Genomic DNA, 20,791 nt, shown 5'->3' on the forward strand with positions numbered 1-20,791 from the left:
ATTAGGTACATAAGTAGTTCCCTTACCAGTTTGTCTTTCAGCTAATTAAAATTTCAACAAATTTCAAGCCTAGAGCTATTTTGTATATATAGGCTTAGTTAAAAATTAGCATAGGGATGGATCAGGAACAGACTGTGTGCACGAGTAGAACTCTAATCTTTCCAGAGATGCAAAATCAATTGTGTTGTAATACATATACAGGTTTTAATGAGTTTTGTTACTTCATATTCCTTTTACAAATTTTGAGGTTTTATTGGAATCAGTGGATTTTTAATGTACTTTAGTTATTGCAGAGAAATGCAACTTCCAGGGTTTTTAACTGCATTTTTGTAATTATATTTAAAACAAACAAGCAGAAAACGTAGACTGTCTTTTGTCCAAGTCTGCTCATTTGTAGCATTAATTCTCTGCATTCCCCCTCTAAGCTTTTGTGATTCTGGGAGGAAAGGTTATATAGGATAGAGTGAGGATGCTCTTGATGTGATGCTGATTCCTTCCTGTTGTGTCTTGCTTCCCTGGATTTAATGCGAGACAGTTGTCTTATGCAGTGTCTAAGAACAGATACTAGATGCTTAATAAAAAGGAAAATATAATCAGCCCTTGCTTCCTTTGTCAGTTCTTGTGGCTTTCAAATCTTGTGTTCTCAGTGCTTCCCTGTCATAGATCTTGAAAGGTGGATGCAATGAGCAGAAATGATTGTTGATTGAAAATGACAGTAAACCGGACTGCTATGTGTGTAAAATAAGGTAAAAAAAATGTTTTGAGTGAGGTTTTTTTCTAGACAAAGTTATACTAGAGTACTAAAAATTATTTAAGTGGTCACTTGTTAGAACTCTTTTATTTGTTGATTAGTAAGTAAATGTTTTGAGCAAGATCAAAGTTACCTTGCAAGGGAAATAAGAGAGAATAGTAGTCTAGCTTTCAGCATCAAGATTTAAACACAATATTCATTTATTTTCTAAGATAACGCTGTATTCTGAATATTTTATTTGGAAAAAATTGTATCTTTGGTTCCATACTTCAAGTTTTGCAAGGATTGCTTTCCAGGGATGTCCACAGTTAATTGTTGTCTAACACAGTGCAGCATTTTGGTTCTAATTGACGTCATCAATTTATCTTAAACAGCAAGAAAAACATGATTTTAAAAGCAAAAGTGAAGTGGAAACAAGCAATTGCATTACGAGAACATCACATTAATGCCACCTGTGGATATGGTTAACATCTTTGAATTGCTGTACTATCAGTATGGTGAAACTCTTGCTGTGCGCTGTGGGCACAGGCAGGAGTAGTTGAAGCAGTGTTGTTAAATAAGGAAGAAAACTACTACTTGTAGCTGTTATTACAGCTGTTGTAGTTGTGTGATCATGAGAGCCCATAGGTTTTTGTGTAGTGTAATCCGAACAATGTTAGGAATAAGATGTCTTGGTATGTGTCAGTGAGGGCTTCTTACTCTGTGGTGCTTCAGTTATTTTTCAACCTCTTCAGTGCAGCTACTGCACCATTTTTGAGTGTCATTTGAGAGTGTTAGCATGTGTTCCAGCGTGGTTACATAAAACTAGCAGGGAAAAAAATTTGCAACTTTTCCACTGGGCTTTTGTAAAATAGAGCTTAATTCAATGAACTAATTTAATACTTCTATCCCACAAATCCTTTCAACAGAAATCATTATTCAGTTTTAAAGTGTAGGCTTCTTTTTAAGGAATTTTGAAGTTTTCAAGTGGATTTTGAGATTCTGTACTAAAATGCTATTGACTTTTCAGTCCATCTCAATGGGTGACTTTTCCTGGGATCGGTGAAACTCATGAATATTCTAAGCAGCAACAAATATATCAAATCTAGTACACTTCCTGCAATTCAGTGAATGCAACTTGTAAGCATTCACAGATGCTGTTCCTTAACGAGGCTTTTGTAAGGCTGTACTTGTTGTCAACAACACATCAGATGTGAGACTGTTAGCTGCCAAAACAATGTATTAAACGTGTCCTTCCATTTTCAGCAAAGCTTATTTGTAAACCTCCCATTAATTTCTCTTGGATTAGAATTCTTATGTGGGGTTTATTCTGACGTGATATAAAGTTTGACCAAATTTTTGCCTTCTCAGGAAACAGCCTTCAATGAATATATCTACCCAGTAAGAGTAAAATTGTGTATTTTCACTTACACATTAATAGAAAGCAAAACAAGCCTTTGCTTAATTCAGTACCCCAAAGAATATTAAACACCACCACAGCCCCTCAAGATTCATTATGGTGGGGTTTGAGATCTGGAAGGTTTGTTTTAATATTATATTCATTTAAAAAAAAATTTTTAAAAATCAAATTTTGTAAGAGCCTTGAGCATCCTTAAATACTTTGTACAGAAATATTAAAATCTTCTGTGTGTCTACATGTTTTTCCTTTTTAAATCTACCAGCTTCCTGGTTAATCATCAAGCAGCTTTGATACAGTGACAGATTACCATCAATCTTAAAGACATACACACATCTTTTCAGCTTCCACGAGTGCTAGAAGCAGTGAAGCTGAACGGCTACGTAATCCTGGTGGTATTCCGTAGTATGTGCAGAGACTGGGTGGTTATGACTATCCATAAAAATAGGATGTATGAGCTGCTTTGTATGTTGGTACTCCAGAGTGTATCTTCCTGCATACCTGCCTTTGGGGAAAAAAACCTCTTCAAGTTCAAATACAGCTGCTTGCAGTAGTTGCAGATTTAAGATCAAGGCTGTAGTGTAGTATTTAGTGACATGTTGGTCTTTAGAATACTTTGTCTTGGTTTTGTGATGATTCTTTGAACGCTCCTCCTTCCCTCCTGAAGACAATGTACAGCACTGTGAAAAGTGTCCTGTACTTGTGAAATGTCTTTGTTATTTATGTAAGTACATATTTTACTTTTTTTTTTTTTATGGATGGACCTGTTCATTTCACTAATGGTATATAGTCCTGGGATTGACTGAGGACAGTGTCTTTTAAAGATGTTGGTACCATGGCTAGGCTTTTTCATCAGCCCCTCCTTCCAGGTCACATGTCAGAAACCGCTAGTTTGGTGTTCTGGGTGCTTGCTTCCACAGGAAGGGACGAAGATATTGCAAGTTTCCCTGATGGGGACAAAGTTGTGGAATGCATAGATCACAACCAACTAGAACACCTTGTACTAATTAAGCTATTAACAACAGCAGTAGCTTGATTCCATTAATGACAGGTAACTATTCATACAGTGCAAGCAATTATTTCCAAACATGCTTACTCAGTTACTGGGCTGGAACAACAGCTGGGAGACCTTCACAGAGGTAGAGTGGTGTATTGATGTACCAGCAGCTTCTATGTGGACATTCAAAAGAAAAATATCTCAAGGTGCTCTCTTTCATCAGGTGTGTGTGTAATCCCACAGTCCCTGCCTGCCTATAGCAGCTGCTGCTTTCTTGAATGCAGTCGTCTTGGTTTTTTTTTTTAAGCAAGACGTTGATGGTAGTGTGTGCTAGTGGCCTTGGACAGACTGAGCAGAGTCTTGGTGTTCTGAGTTTCATGGTTCTCCTGGATTCTTCAGGACTACTAGTCTTGAGTTTACCAGTTCTTGGGAGACTTTCACATTTTATCAGCATCTACTTCTCTCTCCAGCTTGCTGTTTTCTGGTGGCTAGATCTTCAGCTACACACAAGTATCTGTAGAGTCCATTCACGCAGACTTTCACAGAAGGGATTTTTGTGACAGGCATTTGCTTGTTTCCCAAATAACAAAAAACATCCTGAGAACTGAAAAGGTAGTTTGTATTTGAAAGCTATACAATGTCTTACAAACACCAACAGTTGCTAATTGTAAAACTATGCTGCATGGTCAGAGACCCTGACAGCACTGGAATTTAAGAGCGACTGTGCACTTATCTGGTTGTGGTAGTTGAATCATACTATGTCTATCTGGGTAAAGCCAAGAGACTTTTCTATGCACAAACATGAATGCATTCAATTTGAGAAAGAAATGTATTTTAAAATACAGCAAATGCTCTAAGTGAAGATAAATCTGGGAATCTCTTTCCAGAGGAAGGGCGTGAAAGTACAATGTTAGCTAGTTAGCACTACACAAAAACATCTTCCGATAAAAGTGCTTCATATTCTGTTTGCTCAGAGGTCAGTTTGTGAGCATTTTAAGTAACCTTACAGATTACTTAACTTTTAATCCCTCTGTGTTTTTCATAAGAAAGTAACTTTCCAATATTCAGAATAACCCATACATAGCATGCTCTGTGGGAGCCTGTGATTTGGAGTCAAATAGCACAGCCGTGTATTTAGACAAGTGGTTGCTAATATGATCTTGTCATGATTGGCTTTCTAAGAATTAATAGAGCAATGCAGTCATCTGCCTATTTGAGTCTAATTGTTTTAGGCACTGGCAAAGGTTATCTGCTAAACTGAAGCTGTGTGCATCTTCCCTGGTTTTCTAGACCATGTCATGAAAATTGAAGGTGTGAGGATTGCAGAAAAGCTTAGTAGAAGTTCACCGTTTCTTTTTGAAATCTGTAAGTTACACAGTGATTTCTGGCTGTTTTCAGTCTCCAAATAGCTGCATAAGCTATACTAAAACAAACCCCAAACAAAAGTCTGAGAGCTGTTGCATGCTGCTGACTTACATTTAAGAAAGTGTCTGGTATTGCTAAAGAAGCTCTGATACTGCATAAAGTAGCTTAGAGTTAGAGGTAAAACTGAGTGTTAAGTACAAATATATTAGAATCAAAGCACCTCTGTTGAAAGCTGCTCCACTTCAAGTTAATTATTTTGAAGTATAAGAGAAAGCTAAGGTAGAACACTATGCATTTGCTGAGCAGTAGGTGGTGGTGAACTTGGTTTAAAGAAATGTTAAGTGGCTACAAATATAATTTGTTTATATGCTTATAATAAAAAGAAAATCCTCCTCTCTTTTCAGAAACTTTTTCGCTAAAAGGACAAAGGAACTGAAACCTGCTGTCCAAAGCGCTCCTGGTTGGAAGTTGTTTGGAAAAGTCCCACCCAGGGAAAACCTTCCAAAAGATTCCAAAATCATTCAGCAGGTGAGTAAACATCATGCAACTCTAGATACAAACTTGTAAAAATTAATGCATGGATATTGCAGTTCTCTGCTGTTGTCATGACATTGTTACTATACAGTCACAGAGTGCTCTGGGAAAACTTTTTGGAGCTTTGTCTAAAGAATAGTAGTTACTGTGAAGGAGTGTGAGTTTTATGATTAGTACATTCTTCAGTACATCTCAGTGCTTATGAAAAGGTGATACATGTTCAAAAAGCATTTAAGCTGTTTAGGCCAAAACACCAAAACTTATATTTATTTCCTGTAAAATTTCTTAATATTTAACATGATATGCTACAATTTTTTTAATGGCAAAGTGATTGTAAAATACTCTAGGCTTCCTTTATGAAGTTCAGTTTTGACTTACTTTTGCCTGTTTTGTGCAATAAAACCATAATCATACTTGCATATGCAGTTTTTCTTCAAGATAGGTATTAATCTAGTAAAATTTATCCTCTTAAAGCATTCTTTGATAGTCTTACAAAATGGGGTTTTTTGGTGTGGGTGTTTTGGGTTTTTGTTTTAATCTAACTCACCTTTACATAGTCCTTACCTGGAAGACTTACCATCTGGGTAACGTGACAAATTGCTTAGCATCTGAAACATGTAATCTTGTTTCACTTATACCTTGAGTGAGATTAAAAGTCTTTTTGTTTCAACATAGTACTGTAAATTGAATTTGTTGTTGGAGTTACTGGGATACTACAGAAAGGTAATTCTGATTTCCTTCCCCTGATACCAAGTTATATTTCCATATATTTGTTCCTCTGGAGTCTGTCTTTAATTTGATAAAATAATAATAAAATGGTATAATCTTTAAAGATGAGCAGTTGGTAAAGTATCATTAATTTCATGTTAACATGCAGTCCTGAAGTTGAAAGATTTGTTGATATAAGAAATGTGTATGTCCCTTGTGTTGGTGAAAACAGTAACTTGAATCTCGAGAGCTGCTTTCTCTTTGTCTCCTTTCTTAAATTCCATATAAGCTGATGTGTTTGACAGGTGCAAATGGCTGTGAATGAAGCAGTGTTCAGCCATCTTCTAGAAAGAGCTTCGTGGTGAAGAGGGCCTTTTGGGAGCAACTAAAGTGAAAAACGAGAGGTTCTTTTTGAAGAACTTGTAATGGGACTGGTCACACAATGCAATGTTGTAGAAAAGTGATGTGATTGCAGCAAGTGCTATTTACTCTGAAGTAAACTGGGTGCTTTTTCAACATTTTCAAATACAATTTTCCGTATTTAAATGCTTTCACTTTTTGGGTGGGAGAGGGCAAGTGTTCTTTCTTAGTTTACTTGCAGATGAATGCTGTTGGCCTTGTGCTATGAAAATACTGTGGTAAAAATCCAGATGTCTCTTCTGTCCTGAGAAATGAGAATGTGCACAATGCTACCAGTCATCTGCTTCCAATTTTCTAGTAATGAAGATGTTTGTTCTGGAGACCAAGTCGTAATCTGCAGAAATATTCTTACTTTCTTATCCTGTTGTCCCTCAGTGACTGCTTTTCTTTTAAACTATAGTGTTCCCATTTTTTTAACTTCTTCAAAGTGGCAAAAAAGGAAATATATTAAAAAAATGTATTGTTTTTAAACATGATTGAGTTGGTCCTAGTCGCTAGTCATGTGGTTTGTGTTGTTATGGTAGCCAGATTAGGGTCACTATTGGATTTATATAATCTTGAGTAAAATGTCAGTAATAGCTAATATTTTTAGCTTTTAATTTAGATAAAGCATCATGAGCTAAGATATACAGGATATACAGTTATCAAAGGGGGGATCCAGATTGACAGTATATTCTGCAGAGAGTTAAATCTACAATACCCGAGAGAACTTGATTCTTAAATTGAGAGGTAACCCTGATGGCTCCATATTTAACATGTCAGATGTCTTGCATGTGTGTTTAAAATTTACAATATATACCTCCTTGTGCCTGTGCCTTTGAAGAAAAGCTATTTGGTTTCTTTTCTCAAAAATGTTCAAATTTGCTAAACTGGCAGTGAGTTAGAATGACTATAGCCGCACCTGGTTATTGAAAAATCAGTGGAAAATGATTTTTTTACTTGAAAAAGTATTTTCACTTTTGAATGGCTGATTGAAGTTCCTAGACTAAATTTCTCACTCTTACAGGAAAGGAGTGAAAAAAATAAAGGCAAGAATACAGTTATGAACCCTTTAAGAATTTGACAGAAACATGATTAAAGCTTAGTATTTTCTGTTCACAAGTAATTCTCTGAACCTCATAGAATACTTCATATTGAACTCTACAAACTTTCACGTTGACTTTCTAAAATGAAGTCAGGGGATCAAGTGTGATCTGGAATACAAAACCTGCATTTTTTCCCATTTTTTCTAGCCATCTGTGGTCAGAACAATGGCTACTTGCTGTTTACCAGCTATTGTAAAATGAGCTTCTAGGTGTAAAACTTTGCAGGCAGAATGGGTTTAAGCTGTAGGCCAGTTGCCTGTGAGGGAGTTTATGGTAGTCTATTATTAGCAACAAATCTTGCCATTCCTGAACAGCTATGGCATTCTGCATGGTTGAACACAAAGTTCTGTGACTTTACTGATGCCAGTGGCCAGCTTTGGGAGGGTGCGAATAAACCCTTGGTTGAGGAAACTCAGTAATGAGTCAGCATCTTTCAGATGAAAAATGAGATCTTAAGAAGCCCTTTTCCAGGAAGAATTAACTCATGACAGGAAAACTTTGTAATTAATAGGACAAGGAAGTCTTTTGGGTAAGGGTGATACTTCTATCGAAGGCTTATGGCAATATTACAAAGCCTAAAGGACTTTCCTGTAAGTAAAACAAGAAAAAATAAAAGCATCATTGTAGATTTATAGTCAAAAGGGTGGTAGAGCTTGTATGCCCTGTTTCCATCCTGGCTGATAGAAGCCTCCTTTGTTATCTTTGTTTTGGTAAGGATGATGTAGTAAATTGATAATTAGATTTAAATGAATGCTTGTGGCTCCCAGTCACTGTCTATCAACTAGACATTGCTATAGATGCCCCGGTGGAGTAATCAGGTACTGATTCTTGAATAACTTCCAAGAAAATCTGGAAACTTAATTTGGGATGCTGTTTCAGACATTTTTCAGACAGCAACATTAGCCAGCTCTGTCTTTAGAGACTATCTAATGTATATTACTGTAAATAATTTCTTTGCAAATTTTTTAGCATATGTAGAAGAAGAAGAAAAATATTTGTGTCAAAAAGCAGCCTGCAGGGCTTGCCTGGCTGGGGAGATGGCAGAGTCCCCTGCAGCTGTGCTGCCATCAGCATGCTTTGGGCAAGATGCTCTAGCTCGAACTGGGTCAGAGGTTGAAAGTTCTTGGCAGCTGCATCTCCCCACTCGCAGCTGCTGGCACGATCTGCTCTCCTTGGATTTAGAGCTGCAGGATGTGATTGAGGCCAACTCTTTTGCTGGACATCTCCCTCCTCTGGGCTTCCTTCCTTCACTGTTCTTTAAAAAGGAAAAATAGCAACTCCTTAGGACTGCAAATGTCAAATGCATTTGACGGTTTTAGGAAGTGTGCCTTTTTTCATGAACTGCAGCTAATAAAACTGGCTATTATAAGAAGTATGTGGTCTTTAATGATCAGGCTGGTAAATTCTTTTTGTCTGTCTAGAAATCTGCTTTAAATTAGACTGCTGAAATATTTTAGTGGAGAAGCATTTAAAGCAGAAACCAGCTTGTGGACTGACGTGTAACGTTTTGGTGTCTATTGACTGAAGTCCAAGTTTTGTTTAAAAATGCAAGCACAATTTCATTTTTTTTTGTTTATGGTTAAAAAAAAGAGCTTTTAATCTGTGGTCAAAATGATTCCGAATATTAACTCATTGTTTATCTTGTTTTTTATTAAAGCAGTATTGAATACTTCTAAAATAAATTTGTATTAAGAAAAAAATCACCATACTGCTTTAAACATCTGAATTAAAATGAACTCAAAATATGGAAATACGCATTGCAAGATAAACAAAAGTAAAACATCCACCTAATTCACTTTATCAGTAGTTTTAACAAAGTACTGTCAGTGATAGCCTTAAATGGGGAGGGGGAGAAGAAAAGAAAGCTTTTTCTATTTAAATCTGACACACCGTGAAAAGCTTGAAGTGATTTAGAAATTATTGCTTCTTCAGAAGTGAAGCCATCTTTTCCAAAAGCTGTCGCCTTGCGTACAAAATGGAAGATATCAATTCTAGACAGTCCATTAAATACTAACGCTGATTTTGGTGACTGGGTCACTGTCCTACAACGAACCTCTGAAAATATTTCTGGGTGGCTCTGAATTTATTTTTTTTTTTTTTGAAAAAGAAGTATTACTCAGGGGCTAAAAAACCTCAGTGTCTTTACTTGCATATTTTCGCAATGTTGTTATCTCCAGTCTGAAATCTAACGGAGAAATTGCATTCACTGAATCAGCAGAACTCCCATGGTCTCCCCGGGACCAGAGTTGTTGGAGGTTTCTCTTCACAGGAACAGATGCATTTTGAATTGGTTTTCATGTGGCTCTGACCTTCTAACTTGCAATATTAACTCTTCCCTCCAATCTTAGTTGTTTAAGTTTAACAGTGCATGAAGCTCTTAATGCTTAAAAAGTGTATATGGCATGTTTGTCAACAAATCTAAGGACTGAATATCTGAAAGAAGTAGGTAAATACAGTGCTGGATGCTTTTGCATAGGAGTAGTACTTAAGCAGTTTGTTACTTAGAGGTCACGTTGCCTTGTCTTGCACTACTACTGGAGAGAAGAGGAAGGGGAAGACTTCTGTCTGTTTAGCAGATATAGGGTAGAATTACATTGGTAACAAACTGCCTTGAAACCAGGACAGACAATAAATGGGGGTATTGAGTCTTGCAAGGAACACGTAACACCTGAATAACAATTTGTCTACTAGCAGTAGTGAGAAGTCTGTGATGGTTTTCCTTGTAGACACTGTAGTGGTCAGACTCTCAAGAAATGTCCCTCACCTTTCCGTCTCACATGTAGTCAGCAAAATGCTGTGCTAGAGGTAAAACAAAAACATTCCACAGCTTTTTAAAATTTTGTAATTATTATCTTGTCAGTAAAATGGTAATCAAACTGGTAGGACTTCAGTGAGACAAATGCTTCCTTTTGTTTGTGTAAAGGACAGAAAATACAGTTTAGCTCCTAGTACCAGGGTTTACCCAGTGCCCTCACAAGGAAAACTTGATAAGAACTTCTCACGGTGTCAGTGCTATGTTGGTGTCACAAATGCATATTCAGGGGAGTACTTTATATTAAGCATGGGGTTGATGTTTTGAAAATACTGCAGAGATGTTAACTCTGCTGATGTTAATTCTTCTGATTGCTGGGTGGTTTTTGTTTTGTTTTGTTTTTTTTAAAAAAAGTTGTCTTTGAGGTCAGCTGTGAAGAGTATTGAAACGAACTTTCTCTTCCTAAATCTTGAAAAAGAAAGCATAAGCATTGTACATGTTTTCATTTCTGTCCTTGGAAGTTGCTGAGCTTTGGGGAAACAAAGAATATAGAAACAATCTTGAGATAACAAAAATTATAAACTTTTACTTTGGTTTGGTGGGACACTAGATTTTTTTTTTTTTTGGTCTTCTGGATCTTCTTTTTGATGTGATGCCTCCTTCTCTATTGGGCCTTTGAATTTCTTTAGCAATGGATGACACAGATAATAATTGTTTTTTCTTCTTTTGAGAACTAAGCTTTTGCAGCTTAAGCAGCCTTGTGCTGGTGAGTTTGAGGTGCTGCATTAGCAAAATCATCACCTAGGCAGGCTGTATTAAATTCCAAAAAGATAGGAGTTAGCAAAAAGATTCAGGTGGTAAAGATGCTATTTTTCATGAATTTATTTAACAGATGTGTTTTGTTTGTTTTTAAATATAAGCCTCATCCTTCTGAGGCTTCTTCCAGGTGCTATAATCCAATGCTTAAAAGCAATGTCTGTGTCTTTCCCCCCTCCCCCCTGCCCCTCACTGTCTTTAAGCTTGGCTTCTCCATTAGAAAACCAGCTTCGACTTCTGAATGGAAACCTGCAGAGCTGTGGTTGTACAGGGTCTTCTGTAGTCAGGCACGCTTTTGCCTGATTGCCTTGCTGCAAAGTGGTATGAGGCATTTCAGATTGCTGTTTAGAATCTTGCTTTGAATTTAAGTGACTGTTTCTCAAAGGCTCACAAATGTATCTTTGTTCTCATCAACTCACTGGTGACACTGAGGTGTAGTCCACTTTTAAGCTTTCAATTTAGAAATCCTAATTATAACATGGGGAGGGGAAAGTGGGGGACTTAAATGCCCATTCTTAAGTTGCTGTGCTATTTAATGACATTTTCTACCCTCTCATGTTAAATAGTAAAACTCAAACACTGAATGACAAAGTTCTGTTTGAAAGTTACCCTAGTATTTTGTTTCTTGACAGATGCTTATACAAGTCCAGTTATGTTTCTTTTCCCTTTCTCCACAGTGCAAGTTCTATTTTTGAGTGTTCATTTTAAGCTTTAAAGCTAACTAGCTTATAAGCAAAGATCTAGTTGGGTGTGAGATGCAATCCAAGATGAGCTGAATGAAAGCAAGGTCTTCAAGGTTCATTTTCAGAGCAGTTTCTGTTTTCTTGTGTGAGCCTTCCAAGGTCAGTGTATCTTCCAAGGCTAATACTTAAGTAACTTTTATGGGTGATAATGGACCTAGGGAGCGTCAGTATATCAGGGAATATCTTTTGTCATGCACCTGAGAAGTGCCATGGAAAAAGATCTCCCTTTGGGCAAAGGTGCTGATTGTAGAAAATATAAAACTTCAATTAAAACAGAAAAATAGTTTAATAGATGTCTATACGCATCTTGCAGAAGTGGGAAGTCTTTGTATGTGTTTTTGAGTATTTTGAGTGCCGGAGAAGGAGGAACAGACACATTTATGTTTCTTCAAACAGAGTATAAATACTCTACATGTGAATTTAAATTTTGGCTTGCATGTTGTTATATTGTAATGGTCTTTTTTTCTTCATTTATTCACTAAGGCTTTGCTTCTGTTTTTCTCATTAGGATGACAGTTCTGGCAGTCTTGCGTCAATATCTGCTCTCAGTCTATTAAACACAGGGGTATGAAATTTAATTTTTTTTTTTTCTTAGTTGTATTCAATGCCATGCATGGGACTATGTAGCACTCATTAAAATAGAACAAACATCACATTTTCACAGTAGCATGAATATTTGGCACTAACCATCAACTCATTAAATATCATTAGTAAAATAAAAAAAGAAACTTCACACGTGAATCTCACTAACAACTTAAAGTGATTAGAGTATTATTGTTTATTGTCATTTATATTGCATGATCTTGAATAGCAGGAAATAGGTAATGCTAGAGTTTGACAGTAATTTGCTGTGCCTCGTTGCTTAATGGTAAAAGTTGTTAAAAGGCTTAATTTGTAATATTTTTGAAGACTTTGTATTAGCTTTGAAAATTGACATCCTAGGTTCCTTTTTTTTGTCCTGTCACTAATCGCACAAGCTATTAACAGTGGCACTTCAGAACTTTTAATCACTATTTCCAATATGAAATTGGAAACCTAGAAAAATGTAGCTGTTGAAACTTTCATCATATGTTGTCTTCAATTTGCTGTGACTGGTATCCTTCTGAAATTGGTCCAGTGCATGTCTATTACTTTTGAAAATTTTATGTAATCCCACACTATTAAACAAGAATAGTACAAGTTGGCTTTTTAGTTCTGTGGATTTGGTACTGTGGCATTGTGAAATAGAGCAGTAATGTAACTGCTAGTTGATATGTGATGCCTATGGTTTATGTTACATGGTCCAGCCACTCTCAACTCTTCTTTATTGAGCCCAAAGCCCATGGCTTCATGATATTTTGTAAACAACAAAAGATGAAACTTGATGCAACTTGTTAAATATCCAGTTGAGGAAAAAATAAAGTAAATGAACAATTGAAGATACATGGCATTACTTTGGAGGGTTGACCTGGAAACTCTTCTGTCTGATTGTTCTCTTGTGCTATATGAAGATTAATATTTTTCCCTCCTTTGATACAAGTTCTTCCTATATTGCCTGCAGATTAGGAAAGAATGTACTGTTCTGTCTGTCCTGGTAGCATCTGCTTTTCTTAGTTCTAGGAAAATGTCTAGTTTACAACTCAGAATTTTTCAGTGATGTCTACTCTTGCTGTCAGCGCTTCTTTGTTTATAATCACCTTGTAACCAGTACTGGCTCACCAATTTTAACATTTAACCTGGGACACACACATATGATGACATAAAGGGAATCCTTATGCATTAGCAGAAATTCTTCTTACATAAATTTTCTATTTGTTTTATTAAGGTGATGTAGGTGGGTTCCCTCCTAAGCAATTCTGTTAATGCTTCCATTCTTGGATGCTCAACCCTGCTTGAAATTAAGGGAAATAATCTTTCTGATTATATTTCTAGTTAGCTGTACAACATTGTGAAAATAATAATACAGATGTTTTTAGAGTCTCGTCTGTTTCACGGAGTCACATGTGTGTGTAGCGGGGATATATGGCAATCACTGTTTCCTCAACAGAAGTAATGATTGATTGAATAAAACTTGTCTCTGTATTAGGCTTAGAATTTGGGGGGAGTAAAGCATGTTAAAAGAAACTCTTCATACACAGAGTGCATGCTTTGTTTAATTGGAGTATTACTATGGCTTGATATCTGCTTTAGAGGCAATCCATAAGATATTGAAAATAAACTCAGTGTTGCCTGGTCAGGTAACTTCAGTTATCAGGTCACTTTCTCCTCCAGCATACCTAAAACATTAATTGGATCTGTGGTGCTTAATCTATAATTGGTACTTTCAGGACTGTGAGGACTTTCATAATCCTTGTAATCCAAGGCTTTTATTACTCTTTCCAGGAGTTCAGCTTTTGTTGTTGGATCCTAGGTAGACCAAAATTTATCCCAGCAAGATACATGTTAAGTTTCATGGTCAATATTTATTCCTTTAAAGCTCTATAGTTTGGGAACTGTACATACAAATTTGCCTTCTAAAATGGAATCATTACGTGCATGCTTAGTTAAATACTCTATCCCCACAGGCATACCCTACTTCAGGTCAACTAATGCTTTTGGAATGCTGTGATGCAGCTGGTTTTCCTTTCTGTAAGGTAGTTTGCTTAGATGCCAAAAGAATAAGCTATGGGCAATTATGCATATGCTACACAGTGTGATCCAGTAGTGTTCAGAGATCTCTAAAATATCTCTGAGTGGTCTAGCAGTCCCATATGGTTCTTCTGAGGAAAGATCAAAGAAACTTCAGTTTTGTGTGTTTTCCATGTAGATAGCAAAAATATGCAGGCAATAAAGACCCCTGCAGGTTTAGTTTTCTTTTGTTTAAAACACCGCAATATTTTTGGTGGGTTTGTTGTTTGTTTTTTGTTTGTTTGGGTTTTTTTTTAAGAAGATACAATTTGGGATATCTTTATCTTCTTAAGCCAAAGGCAGTTCATAAGCAAAAGACTCTCTTCCCAGCCCCATTTACCTGTTACCTGTCTGTAGGTTAATAGGCTTATCTGTATTTCTGTAGGAATAAATACCAGAAATACAAGTCCGTCCACATATTAAAGTGCTCTTAACTATTTCGTCACAGTGTTTTTCAAGAAAAGCGTGCTTTTAGCCTGCTAACAGGTTAATTATTGACAGTAGATGAGAGGATGCACTACCAGTCTTCATAGGAGATACCTACTCTTACTTTCTATTAAAGCCAAGATATGTTCTTATTTAGTTTGGGATTGTGAAATGTTCCATAACTTTCAATGAATACTAGATATGCTGTAATAAAGAATTTTTAACTAACATTCTCTAAGCTACTGAAACCATACATGTGATTCTAAAATATTTTTTTTTACATAAACAGGTCTTAAATAGTCTTGAATCTTAGCTGTCAACCATTCTGTCCTCTGCCATGTGCCCTGCATGTTAAGCATTTGACAAGACATTTGACTTTAAATTCTATTTTTACCTTGTAATGGAAGAGTATTAGCTCACATCTTTTGAAGTGAAATTCTATGTCAGCTCAAGCTTTTTGTCCCATGCCAAGAATTTTAGATTCTGCATCAAATGCATGGTTAAGGCTATTGGATTCTTTACATCTAGTCATATAAAATATTCCAGAAAAGAATGGATATTTTAGTTGCACAAACTAGTGAGTTCAGTGCATGTCTGATGGTTCTGGGATCTAATCTTCATGTAAGTTTCCCAGATCACAGGCTTCTTGAGGAAGAAGCATCTTCCATGGGGAAGTTATGATACTTTGGAATATATGTAATCTTGGGGAATGTGCAGCCATGATAGTTTGAGCCTGAAGCTATTTTGGTCTCTGCTTTGACTCTTCCTAGTAACTCTTACTGTTTTCCCTCTCTGTTCATATGTTCTTGTGTTTTTTTTCTTGCAAAAACCAGTTGTTCATAAAGTGTATTTACTTCCAGAAGCACAGTTGGGTGATGGGTTCTGCTTTTGTGGAAGTCACTGTTGAAGGTTTGAAGGTTTGGTGTTTTTTGTTCTTTTTTTTTTTTTTTCCCCTCTTCTCTGTTGCTTTGGAAATAGTATATCAGTTCTTAGCGTGTACAACACCCAGGAGCACTAGCACCATTCACATCTGTTGCTTGTAATAATAAGGGGAGAGTGGTTTAATTTCTAATGTTTATCTTGCGGTGGTTTTTTATTTAACTTGAATACAAATTAGATACGTAGGAATGTTAAGGTTGGTATTGTTTGTGCTTCCTCATCTGTGACCACTACATTAATTTGATTTTGTGGCTTCTGTTACAAAGTACTGGAAAATGTGAAAGTAAACCAGAACTTCTACCAAGAATATGAGGGATGGCATTCTTACTGTACTGCAGCCTGGATGCTGATCTCTGGTGCTATCACGGGATACATTCCTCTCTTAAGAATGTGCTTGGGGTATCCTGAGGTATAAAGCATGGCAGGAGTGTCTATACTGTCTCTGGTTTTAGGTGGAATTAAATAATTCTAGGCTTAAGAATAAGTAGATTCGTCCACATAGTAAATGTTGGTTTTCTGATTTTTCTCATGCTTGTGTGAATACAACAAAACTCTACCAATCCTATATATCCAGTTGTTCAAGATACTTGTTAGAATGTGCCAAATGATGTTGGATGCATATTATTTTCAATCAAAAGTTGTCTTTGGAATTACCCTTCAGGACAGGAATATGTTCTAGGAAATTTGTATAAACACTATTCTTGTCCAGAGACAGAAATATTTAGAACTAAGTTGTATTTAAGAATGGTTGGCTAGTAACTTTGGCATTGTGTTTACAAAGAATTAGGTTTTTAGTGAGAACGTATGTATAAATGATGATAGCAAACAGTTGCTTGCTCTTTTTCTTTACAAGGTGCATATTTAGGCTTTTTTTGAAGACACAAAAGCAACAGAGCTTCTCCTCTAGTTGAAATAGTAGGCTGGTTGCTATAGATTTGTGCTTGTCTTTCCAGGGTACTAACAAAATGAGTTACTTGGTACACTGCTGTGGGGCAGAGTATGATACAGTGGTGGGGGTAGAAACCATTTCAAAAGATACTGAGAATGTTTCAAAACCATTCTTCGGCTTGTTTGATGGAGATACAATCACCTTTTCTCATCAGTTAAACTATTGTTCTGACTCCCACACACTAGAAAAAGGACAACAAGTCCAGATAACTCCTCAGGATCTGGAAAGTATAGTGGCATATAATGCATGTGGCTGTGAACTGTGAACACACATGAACTCCTCTGATCTGTGAAGTTAACAGGTTGAGCCTGGTTAGTAGTTGGATGGGAAACTTCTTGGGAATACCAGGTGTTGTAGCCTCTGCCTAGCAAGAGTGGAGTCTCCATCCTTGGTGGTATTAAAAATCTGGCTGAACAAGGCCCTGTGCAACCTGCTGTGGTTGGCCTTGCTTTGAGCAGGGGAGTTGGACTAGATGATCTCCAGCGGTCCCTTCCAACCTCAGTGATTCTGTGATAACTTCCTCCTGAGATGAGATTAACATGACATCAAGGTTATTCCTTTTGGATCATTTAATATGTTATGCCCAATGTGGAAGAACAGAAATCCTTGGGGGTAGGGTAAGGCGGCTGTTGAGGACAAAGCTTTAAGCCATTTTAGTGCTGGGCAAAAACTTTGTGCCTTCTCTGGAAATCTGAGGCTGCATCGTCGCATTTGTAAAAGGTCTTTTCCCATTTAACTTTATGGAGTTCAACTGTCTACTGAACTGTTAAGCCATATAATAGCTTTAAAGTTGTCAGCTCTGTTTCTATAGTGCTGTCAATGAACGCTGAATGTGTAAAGCCTGTGGGAGAAATACTGTGTACAAGAAGCTGTGTATTAGGTGTGAAATTCATTTGGGAGTAGTTTCTAGAGAAGACTTATGTTTGGGAAGATATGTGACCTAATTAGTAATTGATAAGTTTTTCATTTTTGGTGACTTAGATCAATCAAAATATCTTATGTTTGAGACTGAATTTACTTACAGAATTATCAAAGCAAAAAATGTACAAGAACAAACTGTCTTTAGCTTAGACAGCTTGTACAAGTTAGAGCTCACTTGGCTGTGCTTAATAGAGCTGTGTGATCTGTGAAAGTACATTACTAAAGTACCTTGAATTTGTTCTCTTAAAAAAATGATTCTTCAGCTCTTAGTATTCTATGGATGAATTCCAGTATGTGGAAGACTTGCAGAGAAATTAGTATTTAGCCTTCATGCCCAAGGAGAGCGTGAACCCACAAGCGAACTTGGTTTGGGAATAAGTTGAAAGTCTCACAGATAACCTTTTAAGATTTGTTGTATTGTAGGAATGGGTTTCCCAGTAACTTGGCAGTAAATTGTTATTTACAGAAGGCAAAAAAAAAGAGAATGTGAGATTTGAGGTTCATATCTGGCTCTGTCTAGCCTTTTTCCTAAAGTCTTTTAGCCTTTTTCCTTATATTTCTGTTTTGTATTGTTGTGTTGCTTTTGTGGAAAAAGGAATGTGATTCTTCCTCAGAATCTTCTGTGTGTTAAAGGCTGTTAAATATTTATTTCTAAGTAGATTGCCTGTTTTAACCTCTGAGAGAGAAATTATATGGAACAGACTTGTAATGGTAAATACTGTTATATTGTAATGGTAAATACTGTTATATTGTAATGGTAAATACTGTTATATTGTAATGGTAAATACTGTTATATTGTAATGGTAAATACTGTTATATTGTAAATACTGTTATATTGCCACTGAGTATAGTGTAGGTAGTTCTGGATAATGTGGGTTTGATGTTTTTGTTAAAGGCTTCAGAAATGTGAGGAGTACCAGATCTTAAGGGGGGTTAGAATCTAAAGGGAAGTAATGGGAACAAGCACAGGTTCTTGGCTAGTCGTTTGTGGTGGTGTTTTTTGGTCAACTTCCTATATTACTTAAATATACTTGCACACTAATTAGTTTGGGAAGTTTATGCAGATTTCCTAAGTAACTGATCCTTGGATGCTCAGTAGTAATATTGAACTAGAATAGATCAAACATTAAGTTGCTACAAGAAGCTGCTTTCTCATTTGTCCTTACTTAGCGGTCCTGGGAAGCTGCACTGTCTTGATATAAACAATTTCAACTTGTAATGTTAGCTCCTTGCTGTCTTAAATTATTTAATATTATATGTTTTAACATTATTTAGTAAGTGTTAAAGAAGTAATGTTATGCTTACTAGTTAGAAGTGAAGCTGAAAGTTGAAACTTAATTTTTATCAATAATGTTGTTTAGGAGTATGAAGCACGGACAGGAAGAATGTATAAACCTCCACCCCCATCAGCAAGACGTAAAAATATTGAATTTGAACCACTTTCAACCACTGCTTTGATTCTGGAGGATCGACCAGCGTAAGTATGGTTCTGCTGTGGAACTGATGATGGTTTGTTATATATGCTTCTGATGAGCTAAACTTTACAAGTCTTACACAAAAGTATCATTCCATCACAAATAACAGCCTAAAAAACACCTCCAGAAGAACCTTTAAGTATATTATAGTCAATGGGAGGAATTATTTCTTGCTGTAATGGGGCCACCAGTCTGTTATCTACTGTATATCACAGCTGCCTGTGATGGTGTTGTAACCATCCTTAATTAGGAAAATTCCTGAAGACTTTTATGGATTTCTTCACTGCTGTCTCAGTGCATGCTCTCTTCTCCATCCCCCATTCTGGAAACTTAATTTCCTAGATCAGTTGGGAACGAGTAAGTGGCAGCTGTCAATTCAGCAAACCTGGACTTGGCTTACCAGAGAAGTGTTTTAGAAAAACTAATAGCAGGTGTGGGAAGAATCGCCTTTGAAACACAAGAAATCTCTTCCTGTCACAAATACCGAATGCTGATTTTGTATCTGGCAACTACAGTTAACTGTTCTGTTGGTACCAAGGTGATAGTGTTCACTGAAACTGTTCCTTGCCCCTGTTCCACTTATGTTTTCATGGCTCCTTGAAACTACAGCTGAAGGGAAGGAAATGGCAGGTGAAGATGCAACAAAAACTGCATTAAGTACAAATAAGAATAGTAATGAGAAATGGGTAATAAATTGATCAGTATTGTCAGCTATAGTCTTCAACAATTTGAAGAAAAGAGGAAGACTAGCTGACTAGGAACACATGCTGCAGGAAAGCAAATGGAGCAAAGCTTTCAAATTGCACCTTGAGAAAACTTGTGATGGCACTGTTAAATGTTTGCTCTAATTGGTTCCAATTAGGAAATGGAAAATAAAACATACAGTGTTTCCTTTGATATTCTCTCTAGTGGTGTATAAGCTCATTCAGCGCTAAAACAGAAATAATCTCAATGGAGGTACGGATTGCTATGTTTATTTTTTTTGTAAATGCATTATTTCTTTTGCTGTATGGTGGGGAGTAAGATATGCAGTAACTGGTTTGCTGATGCTTTTCTGTACTTTCAAAATATCACAATTCACAAGGTAAGTATGTTTTTTACAAATGACATTTCCACCTGTTTCAAATTGGAGTGCCATCCCAAGTGTGTAATGTGGTGCCGCAGTCTCATCCTTGAAAATATATTCTGCTTTCACTTTCATTTGAAATATTAATAAAGTGATCTTTTCTGCTTGTATAAGAGGAGATGGAAAACTTTTCTATATTAAAATGTCAAAACTGTCTTCTGTCTATTTTGAACCACAGCAGACTAGAAGATTGAGTAAGAGACTGAGACCAAACATTGTGTTCTGATTTGTTTTGGAATGGGTGTGCTTGGTCAAAGGGAAATGTGTGCTTGGCAATTCAGGGGATCACTATGCAGCCAAAAACAAAACACATTTTAAGCTGGTGAAGTTGTAATACTGCAGCAAGCTTCCTTAGCTTTAGCTGACATAAATGGGGATCTATTGTTTCTTCCTTTGGCAAAGCTGTCTTCTGTGGGAGTTTTAAAAGGCTAACTGTAATGAATAAAAACTTTTACCTTTTATTGAAAATAGGTCATCATAAATTTCATATGAACAAATGGAGTATTTGATATGCAGGTATATTTAAGGACTAAAATATGCATATGCAGAAATGCATTGGAATAAATAACTATATGGAGTATCAGTATTTTCCTTTTGTCACTTCATGCAAACTTCATTTGAGTATCATTCCAGAGTTCAACAAATCCAGTAACTCTGCTTTGGGGGAAGCTATAAGAGAACTAATAAACAGAAGCAATAAACATCTGGTAGTTCTCTACTGCTGTTACTGAAACACTGGTAC

The 20,791-nt window shown here is 36.4% G+C and overlaps 1 protein-coding gene across 4 annotated transcripts in view; it reads left to right on the forward strand.

Annotated features, from left to right (window-relative positions):
* TBC1D12 (TBC1 domain family member 12) overlaps window positions 1-20,791 on the forward strand; it is a 46,011-nt gene that overhangs the window by 12,883 nt on the left and 12,337 nt on the right. For 3 of the 4 annotated variants that reach the window (XM_074907437.1, XM_074907440.1, XM_074907439.1), the window contains 3 exons: window positions 4,914-5,037; window positions 12,076-12,132; window positions 18,810-18,925. In XM_074907437.1, coding sequence (XP_074763538.1) covers window positions 4,914-5,037; window positions 12,076-12,132; window positions 18,810-18,925 — 297 coding nt within the window. The remainder of the gene's footprint in view (window positions 1-4,913; window positions 5,038-12,075; window positions 12,133-18,809; window positions 18,926-20,791) is intronic. The other variant, XM_074907438.1, reaches the window with a different exon arrangement.

This window comes from Athene noctua, chromosome 5 (assembly GCF_965140245.1).
Source record: "Athene noctua chromosome 5, bAthNoc1.hap1.1, whole genome shotgun sequence".
In the NCBI taxonomy this organism is placed as follows: Eukaryota; Metazoa; Chordata; class Aves; order Strigiformes; family Strigidae; genus Athene; species Athene noctua.